This window comes from Lepidochelys olivacea, assembly GCF_965140295.1.
Source record: "Lepidochelys olivacea isolate rLepOli2 genome assembly, chromosome: 1".
Lineage (NCBI taxonomy): Eukaryota > Metazoa > Chordata > Testudines > Cheloniidae > Lepidochelys > Lepidochelys olivacea.
In genome coordinates, this window is record NC_140411.1 from 323,090,172 (window position 1) to 323,114,567 (window position 24,396).

Below are 24,396 nucleotides of genomic sequence, written 5' to 3' on the forward strand. Positions count from 1 at the left end.
AATAATGATACTTTGATACTATATAGCATTTCACTTCTTGACTCCTTTTCCCATTTACACGAGTTTGGATGTACCCACGATTCTTCCAGTTGATGGCACAAGTTCATTGGTCTTGGAGTTACAATCCATTTCTCTTCAATCTTTTCTTGACATAGAGCAATCTTTTTTTTTTCTTATGTTCATCCTATTTTTAAGTGTCAAATACCACCTGAATTATGCTTTCCAATATCCAATCTACCCTCTATCTTCAGTCTATCATTTGTTTCCACGAGTTATTCCAATAAAAAATACTCAGCGAGTTATTTGGACGTATAGTGAAATAAATACTGCAAGGAGGACAGGGCAGATCAAAAAAGCCACATTATACCAGGTAACAAAAGAATTTAAAACATTTTGATGTATACCAACTGTATACTACAAGCGTTAGAACAAGATCACAATTGCATCTTAAAATTCTTAACTCAGCCAGTTCAAAACTGGAAACACTTTAAGTGATTAGGAGAGCAACTGTAAATTCTCACCCACATTATATAATATGGTATGTCAAACTGACAAAATAATAAAAGTAGGAGTTCCTTCTGTTAAAATCCACATCATTTTTATTTTTCATGTACTTACCCAGATTCGTATTAGGACCAGCAAGTAGTTGCTTAAATTTGTCTAATCTGAATGCCTCTCTTTCAGTTAGTGCCGGAGTAGCTGAGGTATCATGGTCTACCACTTCACCCTCTAATGGATCTGTTGAAGCATGTGGAAGGGACTGTGACCTCTGCATGGAAGAATTTTCACTAACACACTCTACAACAGAAAAAGGAGAGTATTAAAGCCCCCCTAATTCAGAGATTCTCTGGAAGTCAATTTAGGCCACCTTTAATCTGTTCTACACTATGACTCCAATCAATTTTAAAAACAGAATCTTGGGGGAAGTTTCCCCAGTGTAGACCAAGCCAGCAGTCTCAACTGCAGATGGCTTCTTAGATTTAGGAAAATCAGAGTTTTTCCTCCAGGACTTACAAGACCTTCAACAGAACACATCAGTCTGGGATGTCATACCTCAAAGGTTAAGGCCCATTTAATTATTTTTTGGGCCCAACTATAAAGACCAGTATACTGCTGAAAGCAGTCTTTCGCAACTGTTGTGGAGATAGGGAAAAAAAGCATAGCTCCAGTTATTTAAAAGACCACCATGCATGATATACACAGTCCAAGTCAGTTGAGGTTGCACTGCTTCAGAGGAGTTCTGCCCTGCCCTGCGCCCCCTCCCCATCATCTACAATTTAACAAAGTAGTTTTAAAACATCAATCTTAACAGATAACCAAAAAAAAAAACCCACAAGATAAACAGATACTGGAAACCAAGAGTGATACATTTTTATAGGAGTCTCCAAACTATATCTAAGCACATAAAGTTTTATATTTTTATATATATAAATAAAAACTTTATCCTCACAACCCACCAGTGAGGCCCAAGAAAGTTACAACATTTTACAGATGAGGTAATTGACAGACTCAGTAAGGAAATATGGTGCAATTAGAAAAAGGGAGGAATGGAAATATGGGGTTGGTAGAACTAGGCTTTGACCTTTCCTTTTAATGAAACTTTAGGCGGTCTATAAAAACAAATAGAATTTTAAAACCTTTTGTCTGAGCTGCATCTTAACTGCAAATTTTACCCAAAAAAAGATATGTATTTTATAACCAGTCCTGAAACCATCTTGATTCAGTTGACCACTTTACTAAACTCAAAGATCCAATTTATCCAAAGATCCACCTCATTGCTAGTGTAACAGTTTGAAAACAAGAAACGTCTTGTTTTCTCACGCCAACATTTTAAAGCTTGTTTTGACATGCCAGGTCCTTTTCATTAATTCATGCTCACCATCAATATTTTTTCTTGTGGTATTAAGTTTTAAAATCGACACTACAAGTGTTTAGCATTTTGAAGCCTCTAAGATTCAGACTTCAGCATCATTTTCACATCTTATCGTACCTGCAGAACTTGACGTATGACTTTCACTGACTGACTTAACCAGCCTGTTGTCACCATACGCCACTGAAGGCAATTCTGAAAATGGTACTGGTTTGTCTTCCTGCAGCTGTTCCTCCTGCAGTTTATGCTGTTCTTGTAGCTTGCTGTGATTCTGAATTACTTTGTTAGCCGTTTCCATGACTACATCTGTATTTAAACTTTCAGCTGCCATTGCTAAGAGTTCATCGTCATCATCCCCAAGATCCCAAGCATCACTTGTGTTACTTTCAAATTCTTGGAAGGTACTGACTTTCTTCAATTTCACAGGAGTTGTTGGCGGCTTGGATGCTGGTTTTATCAAGCTGTTAAAAAAACAAAAGACACAACAGAACACACAGTTAGGTGTAACTTGTTTATCAGCAGTAAGAGCACTAGTGCACAAAGCCAAGAGGGGGAAAACAGTCACATTTTAAATCAGCCCAAAGATGGTCAAAGACGCAAGTGGCAGTTGGCATATAAATTGTCACTGACTTTCAGTCGGAGCTGGGCATCTAAGTGTATGGCTACACAGCAAAAAACCCACAACAGCGAGTCTGAGAACCTGGGTCAACTGACTCAGGCTCAAGCCGCAGGGACTAAAGATAGCAGTATAGATGTTTGGACTTGGGCTGATGAAGAGGTGGAGTTAAGGACGCTACTGAGCGGGTGATTCAAGTCATGGAGGAGCAAACACAGATGCTAAAAGCCTTAATGCTGCTGCAGACTGAGCAGATGCGGGCCCTCCCCCCCGCGGCACATTCAGAACTCTTTTCCGTGCCTCCCCCAAACCACTCACACTGTCCTTTCTGCTGTCCACAAGTTCTCAATTTCCCGTTCACTCCACCCCCTCAGACAACTTTCAAAAGGATAGCTGGACCTACACAGAGTTTTGAAAGTCTGCTCTTCCCGTGTACCTCCTTTCGGAAATAAAAACCAAGTTTTTGAACGATAACTAACCTTTATTTGTGTCCTACAAATTGAGATAGCAAGCACTACCAAGACATACACAAGCAGTTTAATCATTTGCTTACTGGAATTGAAGGCCCCAAATTTCACAATTGCTTCCTATGAAAACTAGATGCAACACTGCAATACCAATCACAGAGATATATATTACTGGTTCTCATTTTCAAAAAGTGTTGCCTCGAAGCCTCCCTCATTCAAATTGCCCCTCTGATAGCCCTGGTATCTGGCTGCTCAAAATCAGCCAAGCGGTCTGCCTCAGCTCTCCATCCCTGAGCAAACCTTTCACCCTTAGCTTCACAAATATTACGCAACGTATAAAATGTGGCTATGAGCACAGGTATATTACCCTCATTGAAGTCTAATCTGCCAAAGGCATTGCCAGTGCACATTTTATCTGTCGAAGGCACATTCCACAGTCACCTGCACCTACTCAGCCTGTTGTTGAACTACTCCTTACTGCTATCCAGGTTTCCAGTGTAACGTTTTATGAGCCATAGTTATAAGGGGCATGCTGGGGCTCCCAGGATCACCATGGGCATTTCAACATCCCCCACTGTAATCTTCTGGTCTGGAAAGAAAGTCCCACTTGCATCTTTCTATACAGGCAGGTGTTCTTGAAGATACGTGCGTCATGCACCTTCCCGGACCAGCCGGTGTTGATGTCAGTGAAACGTCCACAGTGATCCACAAGCACCTGCAACACCACGGAGAGGTACCCCTTCCTATTGATGTACTGTGGTCTGTGCCCAAATTGGAATGTGTGCGCCATCTATTGCCCCTCCACACTTAGGGAAATCCATTTCTGCAAAGCTGGCTGCTATTTCATGCACATCTCTCAGAGTCAAGGTCCTTCGTAGCACAATGCAATTAATTGTCCTGCACACTTGTATTAACGCAGCCCCAATGGTTAACTTCCCTACTCCAAATTGATTTGCGACCAACTGGTAGCAGTCTGGAGTTGCAAGCTTCCACATTGCGATTGCCACGTACTTCTCTACCAACAGGACAACTCTCATTCTGGTGTCCTTGCGCCACAGTGCTCGGGCGAGCTCCACACACAGTTTCAAGAAGGTGGCTTTCTGCAGCCGAAAGTTCTGTTGCCACTGCTCGTCATCCCAGGCCTGCATGACAATGCGATCCCACCACTCAGTGCTGGTTTCCCCAAGTCCAAAAGCGATGGTCCATCATGTGCAGCTGTTCCATGAATGCCAAAAGAAATCTAAAGTTGCTCCTATCCGTATCACACACACCATATCAGGCAACTGGGAGTCTTGTTCAGTTTGGAACTTCATGATTAACTGCACGGCCATTCATGTTGTTTTAATGACGGTTATCAGAGGATAGGAGAGCAGTGAGGGATCCATCCCTTCACACAAAGATGCCAGGGTGCACAGCAAACAAGGGCTGTTGAAAAATATCATGAAAGAAAGCCGAAAGCCCATGGAATGCCAGGACGGAAAACAATGCATCATAGGTAGGTACCCACAGTGCATTGCTCACACTGTCGATGATAGTGCCCCAACTGTGGATGCACTCTGCCGACAGAGGGAGCAAGTATGAACATGCAATACAGATTTTTATTATAGTGCTTTTTAAGTGTCGACATAACTTTTGTTGACAAAACTCTGTAGTGCAGACAAGGCCTTACACTTGGATTGCAAGCTCTGTGGGCAAGAGACCATATTTTTATTCTTTGTTTCTTTAGCACCTGACATAATAAGTTGCCGGCTCATAAATAATAAGCATGTGTGACATGACTATTTTAAAAGTGCTACTATACCACTAATGCTGAAATGCTTACGTAAAACTAAAATTTCTATCAAAAACAAATTGTTTATCTGTATTTTGGGATAAAACATTACTGCTACTAAAAGCATAGGGATAATTGTTTCACAGAAATTCGTCCACTCCTGCTACTTAATCTGTGATATTACAATTGTCTCAACTATTGTAACTATCTCCACAACAGAAAAGATTAGGATTCACAGGAGGAACAAGTAGTAAGGACAGATAAATGAAGCAAGAGATCTTCTCTGAAGGGGGAATTGTACAGGAAAAAAAACAGGACACGGCTAGTCTGCACAGTGGTATTCTTCACAAGTGCACAACATGCTCCAGAAGAATGATGAAAATCAAAAGCACTTCTTGTACTTAGGGAAACACGAGCATGAAAACAAAAATCTCAATATAAATCAGGATACTCTGCTACAGCTTTCTGTATTCCTCTTATTATTGAAAAGTTGTCCCCTTCTTATATTAGTCAATCTTCCTGTTTACACTATTAGAGACACAAGGTGGGAGAAATAATATCTTTTATTGGACCAACATTTGTTGATGAGATTCTTGTCTCTCACCAACAGAGAAAGCTTGATAATTAGCAAAATTGGCAATGAAATTAGGAAACATTTGTTAAAATTAGATTCATTCTTAACATTATGTGAGAAAGTAGCATAAATGCAGCATTAGAAATCAGAAGTTATGCATACAAGGGTTAGGAAATTCTAAAAGTTAAGATTTCCCTCACAACTGTCACTTGGCCAGACTGCACAATGTAAAAAAACAACAACTTGAAGGTACTTCTTGTCAACCCCTATCCTGAGGTGAATAAACCAAGGCCAAGGAAAAGTAGAGTTCTAAGGAGAAAGAAGCAGCTTTAGTACGGACGTCTGAAGTGAACATGCTCCAACAGAGCACACGGTTAAATTGAGCTTAATTCTTAACTTCCAGCAATGGCACTGTTGGCCTTTCTCCTCCCACCCCAACCCATTTTCTCTCTACTGTATTCACTCTTTTACCAAAACTTCTTTCCTCTATAAAGGTCAACAAGACTTTTAGCCCAATATAACGTCAACATATTTTTGCTTACACTGTGCATCAAAACTGAATTGAAACAATGTAAATAAGAAACAGGATACACGATAGGAATTATGGAGTCAAAATCTGGAGGGAGGGAAATGGAAAATAGGTCAAAGATATTTTTTTTAAAATGAAGTTCCCCTTTCACATGATTCACAGCCATATTTTCTTGCTTTGACTGTTGAGCACTTCATTTCTCAGCCTTAATATTATACTAACTATGTCTTCCACCTAGTTTGTTTTAACAGGAAGAGACAAGACTGAAGCTATTTATTTTATTGAGCTCATTAACTCCTTGAATTGGAGTGACATGATAGGACTATGAAGTATAGAAGCTCAAATGAATTAAGGTGTTCTTAGAAGCATCCAAACCAAACAGCATGTGAAAACTGCTCACTTTTAACGTTCCAAATTTAAGAACTACTGGCCTAATTCGTCTCAGTTTTGGATTATGTAGTCTGAGGAAGTGACTAAGAAAGAATACGAGAAGTGAAATTTCTAGCTACAGTCATCTGACTAACCTAAAGATAGCTTTTTTCAATGTGAGCTGCCTTCACTTGGTAGCCAGCTGAAGTTCTTCCCATTCTGAGGGAATTTGATTATTTTGTAAATACATAAATCAGACGAATTTGGGCCAAACCGTTTGCTACTGAGGTTGTGGAGTGGATTCTGGAGGAAATCTCTTCTGTTTTCTCTGGTTACTCTTAGGCCACCAATGCTCACTGAGATACGAGAGGCATTAGTAGTATTTCATTCCACAGTCTCTTATTAGGACGTGTCTCGCTCCTGGCTGGTGAAAGCTAGTAGGGAAGCATTGTGTCCAATACTGGTGGAGACTATCAACACCTCCATTAAGGTGAGTGGGTTGCCAGCTTCACTTAAGCTTTTGAGCAGCCTCTGCTCCACAAACCAATGCTGGAAGCTCACAGTGTAGCTAACTACCTATCGTCCAGTATCCAACCTTCCATAGTTGGTCAAGACGTCAGGTGAAGTTCTGAAGTGTTCCATCTCATCTCATCTCCTGGAGCTACTAGGAAAGTTAAACCAGACGGCATGGTTGCAATGCTTGCAGTATACTGATAATACCCAGCTCTCTCTGTCTGTCACTTAATGCAATCACAGCTGTTAAACACTTAGCCCAACATCTGTGAGAGACAGCTGGTGCTCCTCAATGCCTCAAACTGAAACTCAATCAGGGTAAACATGAGAGAAAGCAAATGGGTTGGAGGAAGCAACCCAAAGACATGGTATCCCCCACAGATAAGGGCACATATGTATCATATGTTTTAATTATAAGAGTTTATAATATTGGGTTATTGGATTCCCCAGCTGCCGTTAGTCATATAGAGATAAAATTCATGCACTATTTTTTATTTCAGAGTTGCAGCCATGTTAGTCTGTATCCGCAAAAAGAAAAAGGAGTACTTGTGGCACTTAGAGACTAAGAGACTAACAAATTTATTTGAGCATAAGCTTTTGCTCAAATAAATTTGTTAGTTAGTCTCTAAGGTGCCACAAGTACTCCTTTTATTTTTTGTCTACCGAAGATACTTCAAGAATTTCTGACAGATGTAGAGCATGTTAGATATAATCCATGCCTTTGTCACCCTCAAGATTAGATTACCATACTGCACCCTATATGGGCTACATCTTAAATCAACCCAGAAACTCACACTAGTGCAGCATATACATGGCAGCCTGTTTCTTAAATAGCATTTCTTGGTGGAAATATGTGAAACCAGTGCTCTGTGATCTGCCATGGCTGTGTATTAGTTTGTGAGTGTAGATTAAAAGGCAGCGGTTTTGAGCTGTTAAACCCTAAATGGCTTAAAGCTTGTCTGCTTGAGAGACAGTATCTCTCTCCCCCCGAACCTTGTGTGCTATATTGCCACAGCTCTGATGATCAGAGGCACTGAGCTCCCTTGTTTAAGAGAGGAGCTACCAGTAGAAAAGTTTCCATGAGAGCTGTTCAGCATTGCCCACATTAGTGTACAAGTCTGTTGGCCAGCAGGTCCCACTACAAGGCTTATTTACTTGGGCTTTGCAGAATGGAGTGGCGGAAGCCTGTGTAGAGATAAGGAATTTGACACAGTTTGCTTTAGCTTGTATATATTCTCCTTATTAATGCCTGAATGTACTGAATAGAACTCGAAAAATGGCAATAGCAATGCCAAATTAGAAAGATAACAGTACCATTACCACCTGTGTAGAACCCAATCTCCTTTTTTCCACCCCTACATTGACCTTGAAGTTCATACATAGCTGCTTGTATTGGAACATTTGATCAGACTATGGACTTAATTCTGAAGTCTCAGGGAAGTTTTAATTTGAGTTCTTATGTGAACCAGAATTAAATGCAAAAGCAACTAGATTTTAACCCAAACCACTTGATATGCTCACTAGCTTGTTAGTAACTTGCAAATGGTACTTTTAAGAATGCAGAAAAAGAAGTTTTTTTCCTCCTTTGGCTAACAATGTAATCCATCGGTCATACTACATTCTGTTATATTACGACATTTAATAGAACATAAAAATCCTACAGAAGCCTGAAACAAGACAGTCTCAACTGCTTTTGTGGAAAGTATCAACAGTTCTGTGCTATTGCTGATGAAGCAGTCATAGGTGCCCATGTTCAGTTTACAATATTTGGCATTCCTAGGAAGTCCATACTCAAAATATAAAATTAATACTGTTTTCAATTACTATTTGGAACTTTCCTTTTTTTCCCCCCCATTAAAGATGAGATAATTGTATTTTTTAAACCAAAAGCCAGCTAATGTCTATTTGTCTAATAAGCCTTGGGACTTGCAAGGATGTTGAAAAATCTTTTTAATGCTTTTAATTCACAAGAGCGAGAACATTTTTAAATTATATTAAATGCACTGAGTCTCTGTCTACATTATGACCAAGTCAGCAAAACTTATGTCGCTCAAGATTGCAAATATTTCTTCCCTCAGGCGACATAAGTTCCGCAGACATAACAGTGTGCACACAAGTGCTTATTTTGGTGTGAGAACATCTCCTACTAACATAGCTTAAGTCGCTTGCAGAGGTGGGGGGTTTTTTTATGTTGATGGGAGAGAGCTCTACCATCAGCATAGAGTGTCTTCACCAACTATAGCAGTAAAACTGCACCACTGCAGCGCTGTATGTATAGACATCACCTAAGAGTTTTGGTGCTGTTAGACTTGGCAAGGAATTTTTTCTGTTTTATCATGGCCATGGATCTAGTCAAACAGAGACTCCAATTTCAGGAGTATTATTTTATCCAAATACTCTTATCACCTGAGACATTGATAATAATATATAATGGAAAAGTTAAAAAAAAAAGTCCATCAGCAATTCTTAGATCAGGGGTTCTCAAACTAGGAGTTGGGACCCTTCAGGGGGTCACAAGGCTATTACATGGGGGTTCATGAGCCATCAGCCTCCACCCCAAACCCTGCTTTGCCTCCAGCATTTAAAATGGTGTTAAAAAAGTGTTTTTAATCTATGGGGGGGGGGGTCGTCGCACTCAGAGGCTTGCTGTGTGAAAGGGGTCACCAGTATAAAAATCTGAGAACCCTGTCTTAGACAATATGGAAGGTTATCTTCATCCCTATCATAGAGTCCTTTCTTACATCAAATCCCTAATCAAGTTAGTTCCTCTTTCATAGTAATGGGACTATACTTCTTGTTTGATTTGTGTAAACACCATGACTGCCAGGTTAAAAAACAAAAAAAAGTTAACTCTCAGACCAACTTTGCTCTCTACAGACTGCATATCAGTGGTCTTGTGTGCCTGAAATCTGAACTACTTTGGGAACACCTTCTAGGTCTGCAACAGAATCATACAGCAGAGTAGCATGAAGAAGAAGGGATCATGAAATATCTCATTGTGCTTTTCCCATTTCTATGACAGAATACATCAGATAGTAAATGAAGAACATACAGAGGTGTGTGAAGGTTCCTTCCCCACTCTGAACTCTAGGGTACAGATGTGGCGACCTCCATGAAAACCTCCTAAGCTTACTTTTACCAGCTTAGGTTAAAACTTCCCCAAGGTACAAACTATTTTACCTTTTGCCCTTGGACTTTCACTGCCACCACCAAATGTCTAACCCAGTTTATTACTGGGAAAGAGTCGTTTGGAAACGTCTTTCCCCCCAAAATCCTCACCAAAACCTTGCACCCCCCTTCCTGGGGAAGGTTTGGTAAAAATCCTCACCAATTTGCATAGGTGACCACAGACCCAAACTCTTGGAGCTTAAGAACAATAAAAAATGTATTCAGTTCTTGAAAAGAAGAATTTTAATTGAAGTAACAATAAAAAGAATCACCTCTATAAAATCAGGATGTTAAATAACTTACAAGGGAATTAGATTCAAAACATAGAGAATCCCTCTAGGCAAAACCTTAAGTTACAAAAAGACAGGAATATCCATTCCATTCAGCACAGCTTATTTTCTCAGCCATTTAAAGAAATCATAATCTAACACATATCTAGCTAGATTACTTACTAAATTCTAAGACTCCATTCCTGTTCTGTCCCCGGCAAAAGCATCACACAGACAGACCCAGACCCTTGTTCGCCCCATCCCCCCCTCCAGCTTTGAAAGTATCTTGTCTCCTCATTGGTCATTTTGCCATCAGGAGCCAGCCAGGTTATCCTAGCTTCTTAACCCTTTACAGGTGAAAGGGCTTTTCCTCTGGCCAGGAAGGATTTTAAAGGTGTTTACCCTTCCCTTTACATTTATGACAAGGTATAAGAACACATACTAGTCAAACCCTTTACTGGCTTTAAATTTATATAGTTTTATCTTGTAAGCAGGTCAAGAATTGGCTCCTTCTCCCAGCTCTCTGGCACTATGGTTCTTAGCAGGCTCTTTATGCGCTCCACAGTGACATCTGCTCTCACCAGCACTTCTCTCCAACATGGAGAGAGGGCAGACTGTCCCCATGACATCACTAGGGAGAGGAACAAAGGAGTGGATTGGAACAACCACACTACCAGCCAGAGGAGCTGGTTCCTGGCCTGTCATGGAGAGCCATCTCAAGAAACAACACTTCCCTTAATACCCTGACAGTTCTATCTAGCTATTTCTAATGTACTTAGTTCCATAAATTCTAGGCACCCTACCAGATCAAAGATGCCTAATATAAATTCTCTCACTCCTCTTCCTGCTGGATTATTTCTATTGGCCTTTAAGCACTGGTAATTGCTCAAAACTCCAACAGCCAACATATACCTTCTCCCTGCATTGCTTCTGTTATTCCACCACCCAACACTCTCGCATGCATGCGTGCACACACACCCCCCACACCTTGTAACTCCCTCACAACCAGGACAATTGGAGATCCTTCACCCCCCTCAAAAAAAACCTTGTAATTTAGTTAAAACAATGTTTTGTGCTGGATCATGGCTCAGTTTCTGATCAATGATATAGTTATAGTATGATAAATTTTAGGTTTTATGTTAAATGTGGGTGCTTTTAAATAATGTGAAAGGCCTTCAGCTTTTGATGAACACTGGAAAAACAGAAATAAAATAATTTGTGTAGTGTATGTCCCATTTAAAAAAGAAGTCACCAATCTGACAAACTCATTCTTCCCTCTGTATATTTTCTCCACTCTATTATACTAAATTAAATTAGATTATAAAAATATTAAAAAAAAAAAAACATTCTATTTAGTAAGACATTCTTCGAAGTCTCATAAGGCACATGCACAACCCATTAAGTAAAATGGGCATACAAGATTTGTCATGAATAAAAAGAACAAGTTAAAAGAATAAACATTAATAATTTCCTACTGTGTTATAAGCAAGCAAAGCTTAAAGTTGGCATAAAGATGTAAACATTTGTGCAGTTGTCACAAACTAAGCAAGCACAGTACACATCATGAAAGATTACAGCCAATAAGAAATACTGGATACAAAAAATTTAGACACAGATTTGCAAACTGTAATTTTGATTTATGAACACAGGGATTGCCATGCCTGATCAGAAAATAAAATCTGGTATCTTTCCCGTGGCAACGACAACACAACATGCCAAAAGAAAGGTGAAAAAATTCTCAATATTTTTCATCAACTATACAATTAGGTACAAAATTGAGCAATACAGCCTAGAACAGGAGATTAAATTAACCTCATTTTAGCAAGTTTAACTACAAATATTTTTAAATTGTCATTACTACAAATCATTTACATAAAATGGTAAATGTACAGGGCATTTTGCAAACAGAATAAGACATTTAAACAAGACGCTCCAAAAGAGTTTGCAATTTAAGTCATGCAAGATACAATGAACTGCTGTTAGGTAGTTGATACTGTAAGAATCAGCAATGTAACAGCAGAAGTTAGAATGGGGAAGGGAATAGCATGATGTGGTAAGATATGGAAGAGCTAAGATATGGAAGACTAAGAGCAGCATTTTGGACAAACTAAGGAAGAGGAGGAGGTGGTGAGAGGCCAGAACAGGTCAGAATCATCTAGTACTTTTTAATTTTATGTTAACTTACGTTCCATGCAACAATGGATCAAAAGGAGGATGCTGAGCTCCATACACATGTTGGATACTAAAGACAGAAAAAGAAGCGATCACAAATTTGACAAGAGATTTAAAAAAAAACAAAGCAAAAATATTTCATCAACTTTCTGTCTCAAAGAAGCACATATAAAAAGAGTTGTTGCTAAATATACCATTATAAAGAGTGAGCAAAAGTCACAGTATATGGGAAGCGGGGTAATCATTTCCATCAGGATTACCATTAAACCGTAAACTCCTCAGGACAGGGATTTTGTATGAGCACACTGTTGAGACCTAAAATTTTATTTCTTAAACTCAGAATTAAAATGAAAACAAAAATTAAAGATTTTTTTTTTTTAAACACAGAGTGCATGTTGCTTCTGAACCCCTTCCTTTTCCAATTAACCACATTCTTCATTCACCGGTCATTAAATCCTACAAAAGTGCCTGAAAGAGCTTATTGTAAAGAAGTTAATCATCCCTATTTCTGGAGGAATGGGTCATTTCCTTGTGACCTTGGTTGCTACCTGATTAATGCAGTAATTTAACTATCTCTAAGCATCATCTAACTTTCCTACAAACCCCCCAGATTCCCCCATAATATGGGATGTTGAATGGGTGGTTTAAGTATCTGATTTAGACTTAATCAGAATTACATCTAAGTCTCACCATGTGCCTTAACACTACAGCTAACGTTAACTGATCTAACATACCACATGTATTGCAGTAACTAAATGAAATGGGTTGAGAAAATCTTAACATAAAAATTCTATTGATTAAAATGCTATGACAAAATGAAAAAAGAGTTTGCTTTTTAAAGTGCACAATATTGGATGCCATGTTATGAGCTAGCCATGACTCACATCCAATGTCATTTCAGTCAATCTGCAATTGCCCCAAACCAGGATAAAAGTGTCACATCATAAGCTACAAAATGGAGATACACAGTATGTCTACCCCACAATTAAAAACCCACAGCTGACTGGGACTCGGGCTAAGGGACTGTTTAACAGCAGTCTAGATCTTCGGGGTCAGGCTGGAGCCTGGGATCTAGGACCCTGTGAGGTATCGTGTACTTTATAAACAATTTGCACGATGTTAGACAATTACAGCATGCATCATCATGACGGCTCCTTTGTAGTCACTATTGTACATAAGATCTATCAGTTCAAGAGAGACACAGTATACAAGATAGCGTGCATTAGAGAACAAACACAATGGCAATGCCACGAAGAAAAACAAAATAGGCTTGTAAATACAATTTCATGTACAACATCCTTAAGAGGAGTGATTATAAAAATGTTACTATGTAAGCAATATAATAAGATTTGTCCTTCTCAAAATAAAAGTAAATTTACTTACAAGTTTCAACCTGACAAACGTCTACTAAAATTAAAACTTCAGGGAGAGCAAGGGAGATTAAAGAGGTGGTGCTTATATTGGAAATACTGACACACGCTATCCTATTGTAGCATGAACATACTCATCTTAATGCTATATGTACACAAAGAATGCCATACCTGCACTTAAACTACTTCCTCATGGCACAGTCCATAACCCAAAATGGAATAAAAGTGACTTTAGTGATATTTGAAAAAGTAAAAGTATTTTTACTTGCCCTCTTACGCAACACAGCCAGAGTAGATTGTGAAGTACTAATATACTTACTTGATCCTGCTTTAGAAGAATGATTCTGATTGGCCATGGGCAACTGGTATTTTTCCCCCACGAAAAATGCAGAAACTCATGGATATCTGCCCTGTTCCTCCTCCCGTTCCATATCTACATGAGCTCATTTGGAAATGCTGTGTGCCCTGCTTTCAACAGCATGTCTATGACACACAGCTGTCTCACACCTATTAGGCACACTAAAAGCTCTATATGAAAGCTACAAGAGAGCAACTTCTGGATCAAGAACAGCTAGCTCAAACTAAACTCAAGAAAGACTGAAGTAATGCTGGCTGGAAGGAGGAAACACCTCTGACACCTACTCAGGACATTGAGATCCCTTCCTATTACAGGCATCTTCCCTTCATTCATCAAGAATTGTGTGGCCTCAAAGTCTTACTCAACCAGTGACTGTTCTTAGATGCCCAGGTAGTGACAGTAGTGAGATATGCCCTTTTCTACCTTCTGCTTGCTAGGAATATTCACCCCTTCCTATCAATCAAGAATCTGGTCACCATAATTCATATCCCTTTCAGACAGAGATGACCCATCCTCACTGATAGTGGGAGGCGGGGAAAACAATTTAAAGTTCAACCATCCCCAGAACAGCTCGAGTCACACTCACACAGGCAGGCTCCCTCCCCTTACTCTCAGTCTCCCCTCCAGGAAAGCAGCAGCCTCTCTGTGGGATAAAAAAAGAAAAGGAGTACTTGTGGCACCTTAGAGACTAACCAATTTATTTGAGCATGAGCTTTCGTGAGCTACAGCTATGCTCATACAGATGCATCCGATGAAGTGAGCTGTAGCTCACGAAAGCTCATGCGCAAATAAATTGGTTAGTCTCTAAGGTGCCACAAGTACTCCTTTTCTTTTTGCGAATACAGACTAACACGGCTGTTACTCTGAAACCTGATCTCTGTGGGATGTAGCTCATGGGCTGTGGCAGCTGCCATGCAGGGAGGGGCAAGGCTGCACCATGTGACTGAGCAGCTCCAGAAAACTCTGGCAGAAATCAGGGTGGTAGGGAGGAGTAAACATGATCCCGTGTGCTCCTCTCCCCCCAACCTAGCCTCTGACTTCAGAGTAAATTACTATAATCCAATGCATCTGGGGCTGAAGGTCAAAGTAACGTAGCAGAGTGTAGCAGTTTGCATTCTCAGCAGGACAGACCATCTCAATGATGCAACCTTTCCTATCCAGCATACAACTATTTCATCTAGCATCTCAAGTACTGTAGCAGCCTTTTCACTGGTCTTGACAAATACAATCTTCCCTACTGATATCCATTCAGAATGCTGCAGCAAAGATCATTGTCTTAGCCTTTCACATTGGCCATATCATCCCGCTCTTTGCATTCCTTCATTGATATGACAGAGAAGAGGAGGAGGCCAAACACAAGCTACTTGTCTTCATTTTCCAGGCTATCATAACCTATCCCCACCCTGCCTATCATTTCTCACTCCTGCCTCCAACTGGCCCATCACATCAGCTTCCACCACCCACTTGTTACATTTTCAAACAAACACCTTCATGCTTTCTCCCATGCGTTGCCTCATACTTTGGAGAAGATCCCCATAAACATCTGCAAAACTAACTCATTATCTTCCTTCAAAACTATACTTTGCTGTGAGGCCTACAAAAAAAAAGAAAAACCTGACAACGGTTAAGCTGTTGGTATACAGACCACTGCCTACCATGCTAACCGATACTTATTCTTTCTTTCTTTCTTTGCAATTCCCAATCTGTCTGTATCTGTTATATCTAGTCTTATACACATATTGTTAACTCTTTGGGGCAGGGACTGTATTTTTGACAACACCTAGGAAAATGGGGTCCTGGTCCATGACTGCGACTCCTAGGTGCTACGATATTACTATAATAACTACATCACTCCTGTACTCTGCACTTTTGGTTGCCTCCCAGCCTCATCTTCAAAACTATCAACTCAGAGCCCACCGACGGCATTCAGCTCTCCATCCACAAGTCCTTCCTAAAACAGTTGTGCACCACTGAAACAAGGCTTCTGCCCACGATAGACAAAGATAATACATTATTAGTCACGGAGGCTTGGCTGTTGGATAAGTACTGTTACACCTGCAACTAAGAGGGGAAGGGAAAGATTCATAGATATTTAGGCCAGAAGGGACCATTATGATCATCTAGTCTGACCTCCTGCACAATGCAGGCCACAGAATTTCACCCACCACTCCTAAAAAAGACCTCACACCTATATCTGTGCTATTGAAGTCCTCAAATTGTAGTTTGAAGACCTCAAGGAGCAGAGAATCCTCCAGCAAGTGACCCGTGCCCCATGCTACAGAGGAAGGCGAAAAACCTCCAGGGCCTTCCAATCTGCCCTGGAGGAAAATTCCTTCCTGACCCCAAATATGGCGATCAGCTAAACCCTGAGCATATGGGCAAGATTCATCAGCCAGATACTACAGAAAATTCTTTCCCGGGTAACTTGGATCTTACCCCATCTAAAAACCCATCACAGGCCATTGGGCCTATTTACCATGAATAAGAATTGTTGCTCCACTGCTCCTTTGGTACAAATGACCAAAATGTGCACAGAGAATAATATTTATTTTGATTCAGTGTTAAGGGTTGGGTAGAAATGCATTTTTTATAACTTGTGTGCAGTGAAAAATGTGTAATACCCTTAACGATTATTTGTTTTCTTGCTCTTAAAAGAAAATCAGTATGATTGGCAGCACTTGTGCTCCATTCATTTTTCTCCACACCAACCTCTTACCATAACTTCTAAGCTTATCATTTTGTTCATTGCCTGCTGATATTCTGGTCAACAGTGAGAGACACTGCCAACGTCTGGACTCAGACATTGGATTGAACACCCAGACATGAAAACTAAAAAGGGACACCTGCAGGCCAGCCCAGTGGAATTAATTGTCAGTGTCCTGAGATCTATATGCTGTGGGTTTCCAATCACAGACTAAATTCAAAGGCTGATAGGATCCAGGAATGCAGCATATTTAGGGGCAGATCCTCTGTTGATGTAAGCTGTCGTAGCTGTACTGAAGTTAACGGAGCAGTGACAAATTCACACCAGCTGCAGACCTTCTCCCTTTAGTCCTTGAAAAGGAGAGCTTGACATCATTCAGCAAAGTACTGTGGATGATCAAAAAATCATGCTGACAGATTCCAAACACCTATGAACTGAAAAATAATGTAAAATAAAGGAAGAAGAAAAGGACCCTCAGGGTTCCTCTTCAAGGAAAAAAAAAAACAACAGAGTTCAACAGTGGTAAACAGTCAGTGCGTCCTGTATATCTTCTGAAGGGTGGTGTGTACTCTAATAAGGATTGGCTCTAGAGATAAGCTTAGTATGGCATTATATTGAATCTTCATACGTTAAAGTACAAATAGAACAATGGCAATATGCTCCACCTAGAATGAATAAGAGCATGCGCATGGCAATTAGAAAAGGCATTCTCCCATCTGAATGGCCATGGTGCCTTTTGGGCCATCAGAAAAATACCATGTTTGTGGATACAGCTGGTGAAGAAAGAATTGTTCAGGATTCACTTATTTCCCTGCCAAGACAAGACACGAGTTTTCAAGTTCTTTATCACTGTGGATGACTTCCCTTCTCATCCCCAAACAGATGGATCACCTCCCCTTTTATTATGTAATATCCCTGTGACAATTATGGTAATTGCTTGCATGGACAAGGAATAATTAGTTAAAAGCACATTAGAATATATATTCTAATGAAATTTAATAGCTAGAAACGACAGAACAACTAGTAGCATGTGACCTCCGAGCTCTGTGCAGCTAAAGCTCCAAAAACTCCCACTAAACCACAGATCAATTTGGAACACAGGAATTGCTGGATGCTAGATCTGATCAAGTTCCATCTAGTCTAGCATTCCATTTTGAACGGTGACCAGCACTTGATGGTTCAGAAGATGCAAGAAACCACACAGTAGGCAGATGTGGGATAATCTGCACCAAATGAAGGTCCCAGCCTAGTTCTTACTGTTTAGAGATTGGCTTAACTCTTCAAGCATGAAGTTTTATATACCTCCCAATACTCTATTTTTAACATTAACTATTATAGATATTCTTGTTATCCAGTGACAATCCCTCTTTTACTCTTGCTAAATTCTTGGCCTCTAACATCCTCTGGTAATGAGTTGCACAGCCAAATTATGAATTGTATTAAGTATTTTCTTTTTTTCAGTTTTGAATTAGAAACCTTTCAATTTCATTAAATTACCCCCTTGTTCTTCTGCTGTCAGGAAGGGAAAACTAATGCACCTATTCTGCCTTCTCTATACGATTCTTTATTTTGTACTTTTATCATGTTCCCTCTGATTCACCTCCTTGCTAAGGTAAACAATTGCAGTTTTCTCAATCTCTTCTCATATGAGAGTTTTTCTATGCCCGTGATCATTCTCATCTCCCTTCTTTAGGTCCCTATAATTCTACAGTATCTTTTTTGAAATGTGGTGATGAAGCTGAAAACAATTATAAGCCAAATTAGCTGAGGGGAAAAAAAATTAACAGAAAAATGTGAAGTTTTAAAATAAATGAAAATAAAATAAAACAAAACAAACAAAAGGAGGGAGAAAGCTGATAGCAAGGAATATAAATAAGAAACTAAGAATTATAGAAAACTGATAAGGGAAGCAAAAGGACACAAGGCGAAATCTATGTTCAGTAGAGTTAAGGCCAATAAGGAGGAGTTTGGTGTATTAAGAACAAAAAAGAATCCTGTTAGTGGTACTGTTTCATTATTAGATAGAAGTTGTAGGATCATCAATAACAATGCATAAGAGGCAAAAGCATTTAATAAATATTTCCTGTTTTGTATTGGACAAGACAGATGATATATTCACATATGATATAATGAAAAAGAAGAAATACTTTCTACTCTAACAGTAACTCAGGAGGCGGTTAAAGCAAAGCTACTGAAATTAGACATTTTAAAAATCAGAATAATCTATAAGGCCAGAGGGGACCACTGTGATCATCTAATCGGACCTCCTCCATAACCCCTCCAGGCCCTAGGGTTGTGTATTTGATCAGTCAAAAAATCATTAGTTAATTGACTGGTCAAATATTTGAAAGCACTAGTTTACTAGAACAGTAACAAAAAAAGAGTAAAACTTTATGGTCTCAAATAGGTTTAGCTTTCTATACTTATGCCTAATTTTAAAAAAATGTATCTTAACAGAGTTATTTTATCTCAGAAAAAGGCAGACTACAATTCAATGAAGTTGTATAAGAAAAGGAAAATTGCACCATGATGCAATCAGAACATTAGGTTGCCACCTACATAAGGGTATTATTGCAGGAACATTTGACAATATTTCGCCACAATCGAATAATAAGCAGTCAATTGACCTGCTTGCCAAGCCTACTGACAGGCCATAGAACTTCTCTGAATTACCATAATTCCTGTTTGAATTTGAGCCTCTTAGAAAACATCCAATCTTCATTTTAAAGATTTCCAGTGATGAAAAAATCTACTACATCCCTTGGTAAGTTGTTCTAATGGTAACTACTCTCTCTGTTAAATATGTCGTGCCTTATTTATAGTCTCAATTTGTCTAACATCAGCTTTCAGCCACCGGATCTTGTTATACCTTTATCTGTTAGATTAAACAGTCCTTTATTAAATGTTTGTTCTCTATATAGCTATTTACAAAGTGTAATCAAGTCATCCCTTTTTGTTAAATAGCTGAGCTCCTAGAGTCTATTACTATAAGGCATGCTTTATAATCCTTTAATCATTCTTGCAGCTCTTCTCTGAACTTTCTCCAATATGTCAACACACTTCTTGAATTATGGACACCAGAACTGGACACTGTATTCCAGTAGCACTTGCACCACTGCCAAATAGAAAGGTGTACAATGGAATCCAGAGTTTTAAAATAACTAGCTGAAGAGCTCTCTGGACCATTAATGTTTATTTTTAATAAGTTTTGGAACACTGGGGAAGTTCCAAAGTACTGAAAGAAGGCTAAGATTGTGCCAATATTTAAAAAGCTAAGAATGATCTGGTAATTATAGGACTGTCGGCCTGATATCAACCCCAGGCAAAACAGTGTGGATAAAAATCAATTGTTAAAAAAATCAATGTTTTTTTAATTTATATTAAATACGGGGTGTGTGGTTTTTTTAAATAAACTAAATTAAAATTAAATTTGAAATTGACAACCCGTTAAGGCCTAAACTTACTGTAAACTGTTAAAATCATTGAGATTAAATATAAAAATAATATTAAACAGTACACATTTGCAACCAAGTTTTAAAGAAAATCAAACCACTGAATTTGTGGAAGTAACTGGCTAAGCACTTGGAACCAGAATTTGTTAAAGTACTAAACCAGATTTTGACAGCAGTAGTCTCTTCTGCAAGTGCAGAGGGAATATTTTCTTCATTTCAGTTTTTTCAACTAGTTCAGTACAATGACTAGTGCAGTTCAAAGTTAAGAAACCAACTGGGAGCTGAAAAAGCAGGAAAGCTTGTTAGCCTCTTCCAATCTATGCATAGAAACTAGGTGTGAGAGAATGACATCTAAAATCTTGAAGTGCATGGTAACCAGAATATATCAGTTCAGTTCACTAACTACAGATAATACTTACTTGTTTAGTAAACCAACGGTTTTAAATGCAAAACATGTTTTGATAGATTTTTTTAAAAATCGTTTATCCAGCACGTTTAAGGTAGGGTTTTTTTTTAAAAAAAGCTGGTTTTGTGCATTTTAATTGAATATTTATCCAAATAAACAAATCATTAGTAAAAAAATTATCTAGTAAAAAAAATGCATCACCATTTTCTAACATAATAGAAAATGTAAAAATTAAAAATCTGACTAGATGTAAGTTAAGGTATACTATTGCTTAAATAAATGTGTATAGATATATTGTATCCTCCTGGTTAGCAAAAAGTAGCACCAATTTAGTAAAGGCTATATTTAACATGTTTTAATGGTTATCATCCAATGAGTGTCAATCTTTATTTAAGAAAATAACTAAAAAGTACAGATGTAAACCACAAATAAAGTTGATGATTTAAATCAAGGTTTTTTGCTTTGCTGATTTAAACCATGATTAAAAATTGGTGTTTAAATTGCTTTGATTTAAAAATCAAGCCACCCTGAACTAAGGGAGAGGAAATATAATTAATGCCAGGGTTAATCAGGGTTTTATGGAAAATAGATCGTGTCAAACTAATCTCATATTTTTTGATGAGATTACAATTGTGGTTGATGAAGGTAGTAGTGTTGACATAATATACTGCTGTGTCTACACGACAGTGGTGCAGTTGCATAGACACTAAAGCTTCCATTGCTATAGTAAATCAACCTTGCTGAGAAATAGTAGCTTGGTCAATAGAATTCTTTTTCTACCTAATGCGGTCTACACTGGGGCATAGGTCATCTTAACTACATCTCTCAGGGACATGAATTTTTCCACACACCCTGAGCAATGTAGCTGGCTCGACGCAACTTTCTAGTGTAGACCAGCCCTTAGACTTCTAAAAGACATTTTATTTGATGTTTTTCTAAAAGTTATGCTCTAGTTCAAAGAGGAATCAATTCAAGGAAATCCTATGGGCTGCTATATGCAGGAGATTAGACCAGATGATCACAGTAGTCCTTGCTGTTTCTACAATCTATGAATTACTACACACAGTGTAATGAATCGTTTCAACTAATTCTCCTCTATTCACTACTTGATTGACACACACAAAGATTTCTAACTGAAAGCTACCGAGATAAGCTGCTCAAGTAACTGAACAGTTTGGCACATAAAAATTCCAATTGTTAATTCAACAAGAAAAGCCACAAAGAAGAATTGAAAGATATGCTGGCACACTTGCCAGCAAGGAGCAAAAAACTGTCTACTGTGGCTGTCACCCAATCAAAGTGAAATTGACAAGAATCTGTTCAGAGAGACAAGGTGGGTGAGATAATATTTTTTATTGGACTAAGTTCTGTGGAGAGAGAGATGCTTTCTGGCTTACAAAGAGCTCTTCTTCAGGTATGGGAAACTTACTCAGAGTGTCAAGGAAGAGGGTGGACATGGTTGCAACACTGCATACCTTGAAATATGTGTCAACTACTTATGCTAAACAATCTGTTCCACCTCCTGTTTAACTGTGACATTCTGAGTAAGTTTCCCAGAGCTGAAGAAACGTTCTGTGTAAGCTCCAAAGCTTGTCTCTCTCACCAACATAAGTTGGTCCAATAAAAAAGATATCACCACCTTCAAGGCATGTGGAGCACGAAAGTCAATTATTTTTGGTTTACTGTACATCACTCAAGCCAAGCAGCAGAGGACAGCGTTCATGTTCTACAGCTACCCCTTACAGAAGCACAGTGCAACTTCCAGAGGCTAGTCAGTTTCACGGCTGTTGCTGTAAAGCGTTAGCTGTTCTCCAGCTCCTCTGGGGTACAACGCTGGAGGCCAGACCCTCCTCCTCAAGCCACGGGGACGGGGTGCAGAGCCGCCCTCAGCACCAGATGAAGGGACCATTCTGGCCCTAATATACACCCCACGCTAACAAATGACCCCGCCGCCTTCCAGCACCCCCACCCCGCCACTAACCCCACATAGTTAGTGCCTTCCAGCACCTCCACCCCACATGGGCGCCTCCCAGCCGCCCCACTACCACCCTCCCTTCCGACAGGCCAGCCTCCTTCACCCACTCACACCCTCTCACCTCCCCGGCACCTTCGAGCCGCTCCGCTTCCAGAACTGCTTCCTGCCTCCGTCGTTCGCCATGGCTCCCGTCACCTCATCCCCTTCGCCGGAGCGCGGCGCCTCCCCCTGTCCGCCTGCTCGGTTCCCCACGGCACGGCCCGCTCTGCCCGGACTAAATCCTGGGAGTTTATTCCATCCCAACCACTTCCCATTTACTTGGCGCAGAGCGCTGCCATATTGACACCAGGCAAAAAGCTCTACCCCCATTGGCCGGCGGAGTCCCGCACCAATCAGAAGTAAGTTTACTGACGGTTGGGTCAGAGTCACCCAATCAGGGCCACTCGAGCTGGGGTCAGGCGACTGGGAGCAGCTGGCAAAGGGAGGTGGGGAGCGAGAGCCAGAGCAGCCCCGGCCCCGCCTGTCGCCACGCCCCCTCCCTAAAGTCCCGCCCGCCTTCCAGCCCTGGGTTCCCTCCCTTGCTGTCTCCCCACACCCCTCTCGCTGCTCGCTCCCGTGTGTGCGAGGGGCTCGGCATAGATAGTCTCCAGGGGGCACTGTACAGACCGTCTCAGGGGTGAGGAGGGTGTTTGACAAACGGTCTCCAGGGGGCGTTGGTCTAGCCTACCAGGACCTTTCCCCTCCACCATTTGGGGCGGGTTAGGGTGCCAACACCAGCGAGCAAGTCTACACTAAAAAATTAAGTCGACTTACGTTCTGTCGAGGTATAGCCACCTCTGTAATTAAATTGGTTTTTCACGTCCACGCTTCGCTCCCTCTGTCGGCGGTGCGCATCCTCAGCAGGAGCACTTCCACTGATTTAACCGATAGCGTGAGGCACAGACAACCCGGAGTTGTCAGCCTGCAGCGGGGCTGTGCCTGTCAGCCTGGTGACGCTCTGGCCTGTCAGCCCTGGAGGTGGGGCTCCGAGCTGTCAGCCCCAGTCGCAGGGCTCTGGACTCTCAGCCCTGGCGGTGGGGATCCAGCTGCCAAGAGCTGACAGCCAGAACTGTCAACACGGTGTCTACACTGCTGCTGCATCAATCTCAGTACATCAACCTAAGCGCTACGCCTCTTACAGCGGTGGAGTTATTAGTGGGCAACAAAGTAGTGTAAATGGTGACAGAATTTGGTAGCCATAGGTACAGTGCTCCGGACTGTGAAAAATTTCACACCATCTACAATGTAGTTGGGTCAACCTATCCCTCATTGTGGATAGAAGAATTCTTCCATCAACCTACCTCGCACCTCTCAAAGGAGTGGCTTTACTACAGTGACAGAAAAACCGCTTCCGTCATCATAGTGTGTACACCACAGTGCTACAGCAGCATAACTGCAGCTGCAGCACTTGTAGACCCTTATTGCCCATGACAGCCCACCCCCAATCTCTCTCTCTCTCTCTCTCTCTCTCTCTGCTCATGTCTACACTACAAAATTATGTAGACCTAACTTACATAGGCATATAGCCACTGCAGTTATTAAATTGTTTGTGTGTGCACACTTGACTCCTTGTTTCAGTGGTGTGCGTCTTCACCAGGAGCTCTTGTATCGACTGTATTGTGAGTGTGGGGCATTGTGGGATGGCTCCTGGAGGACAGTAACAGTCGATATAAGCAACACAGTGTCTACACTGGCACTGCATTGGCCTAATTACATCAACTATGACTCTGTGGCACTCGGGGAGGTAGCATTACTAAATCAGCATAGAGAGGCA

At 40.4% G+C, this 24,396-nt stretch overlaps 1 protein-coding gene across 3 annotated transcripts in view; it reads right to left on the reverse strand.

Moving 5' to 3' along the window:
* Positions 1-22,938, reverse strand: part of TBC1D22A (TBC1 domain family member 22A) — a 438,694-nt gene extending 415,756 nt beyond the window's left edge. Inside the window, exons 1-4 of one of the 3 annotated variants that reach the window (XM_084629309.1) lie at positions 22,705-22,938; positions 12,332-12,388; positions 1,991-2,331; positions 619-798 (exon numbers count right to left, since the gene is read on the reverse strand). In XM_084629309.1, coding sequence (XP_084485435.1) covers positions 619-798; positions 1,991-2,331; positions 12,332-12,388; positions 22,705-22,766 — 640 coding nt within the window. In that variant the 5' untranslated portion in view covers positions 22,767-22,938. The remainder of the gene's footprint in view (positions 1-618; positions 799-1,990; positions 2,332-12,331; positions 12,389-22,704) is intronic. The other 2 variants (XM_084629311.1, XM_084629310.1) reach the window with 2 other exon arrangements.
* Between the last annotated feature and the right edge of the window lie 1,458 nt (positions 22,939-24,396).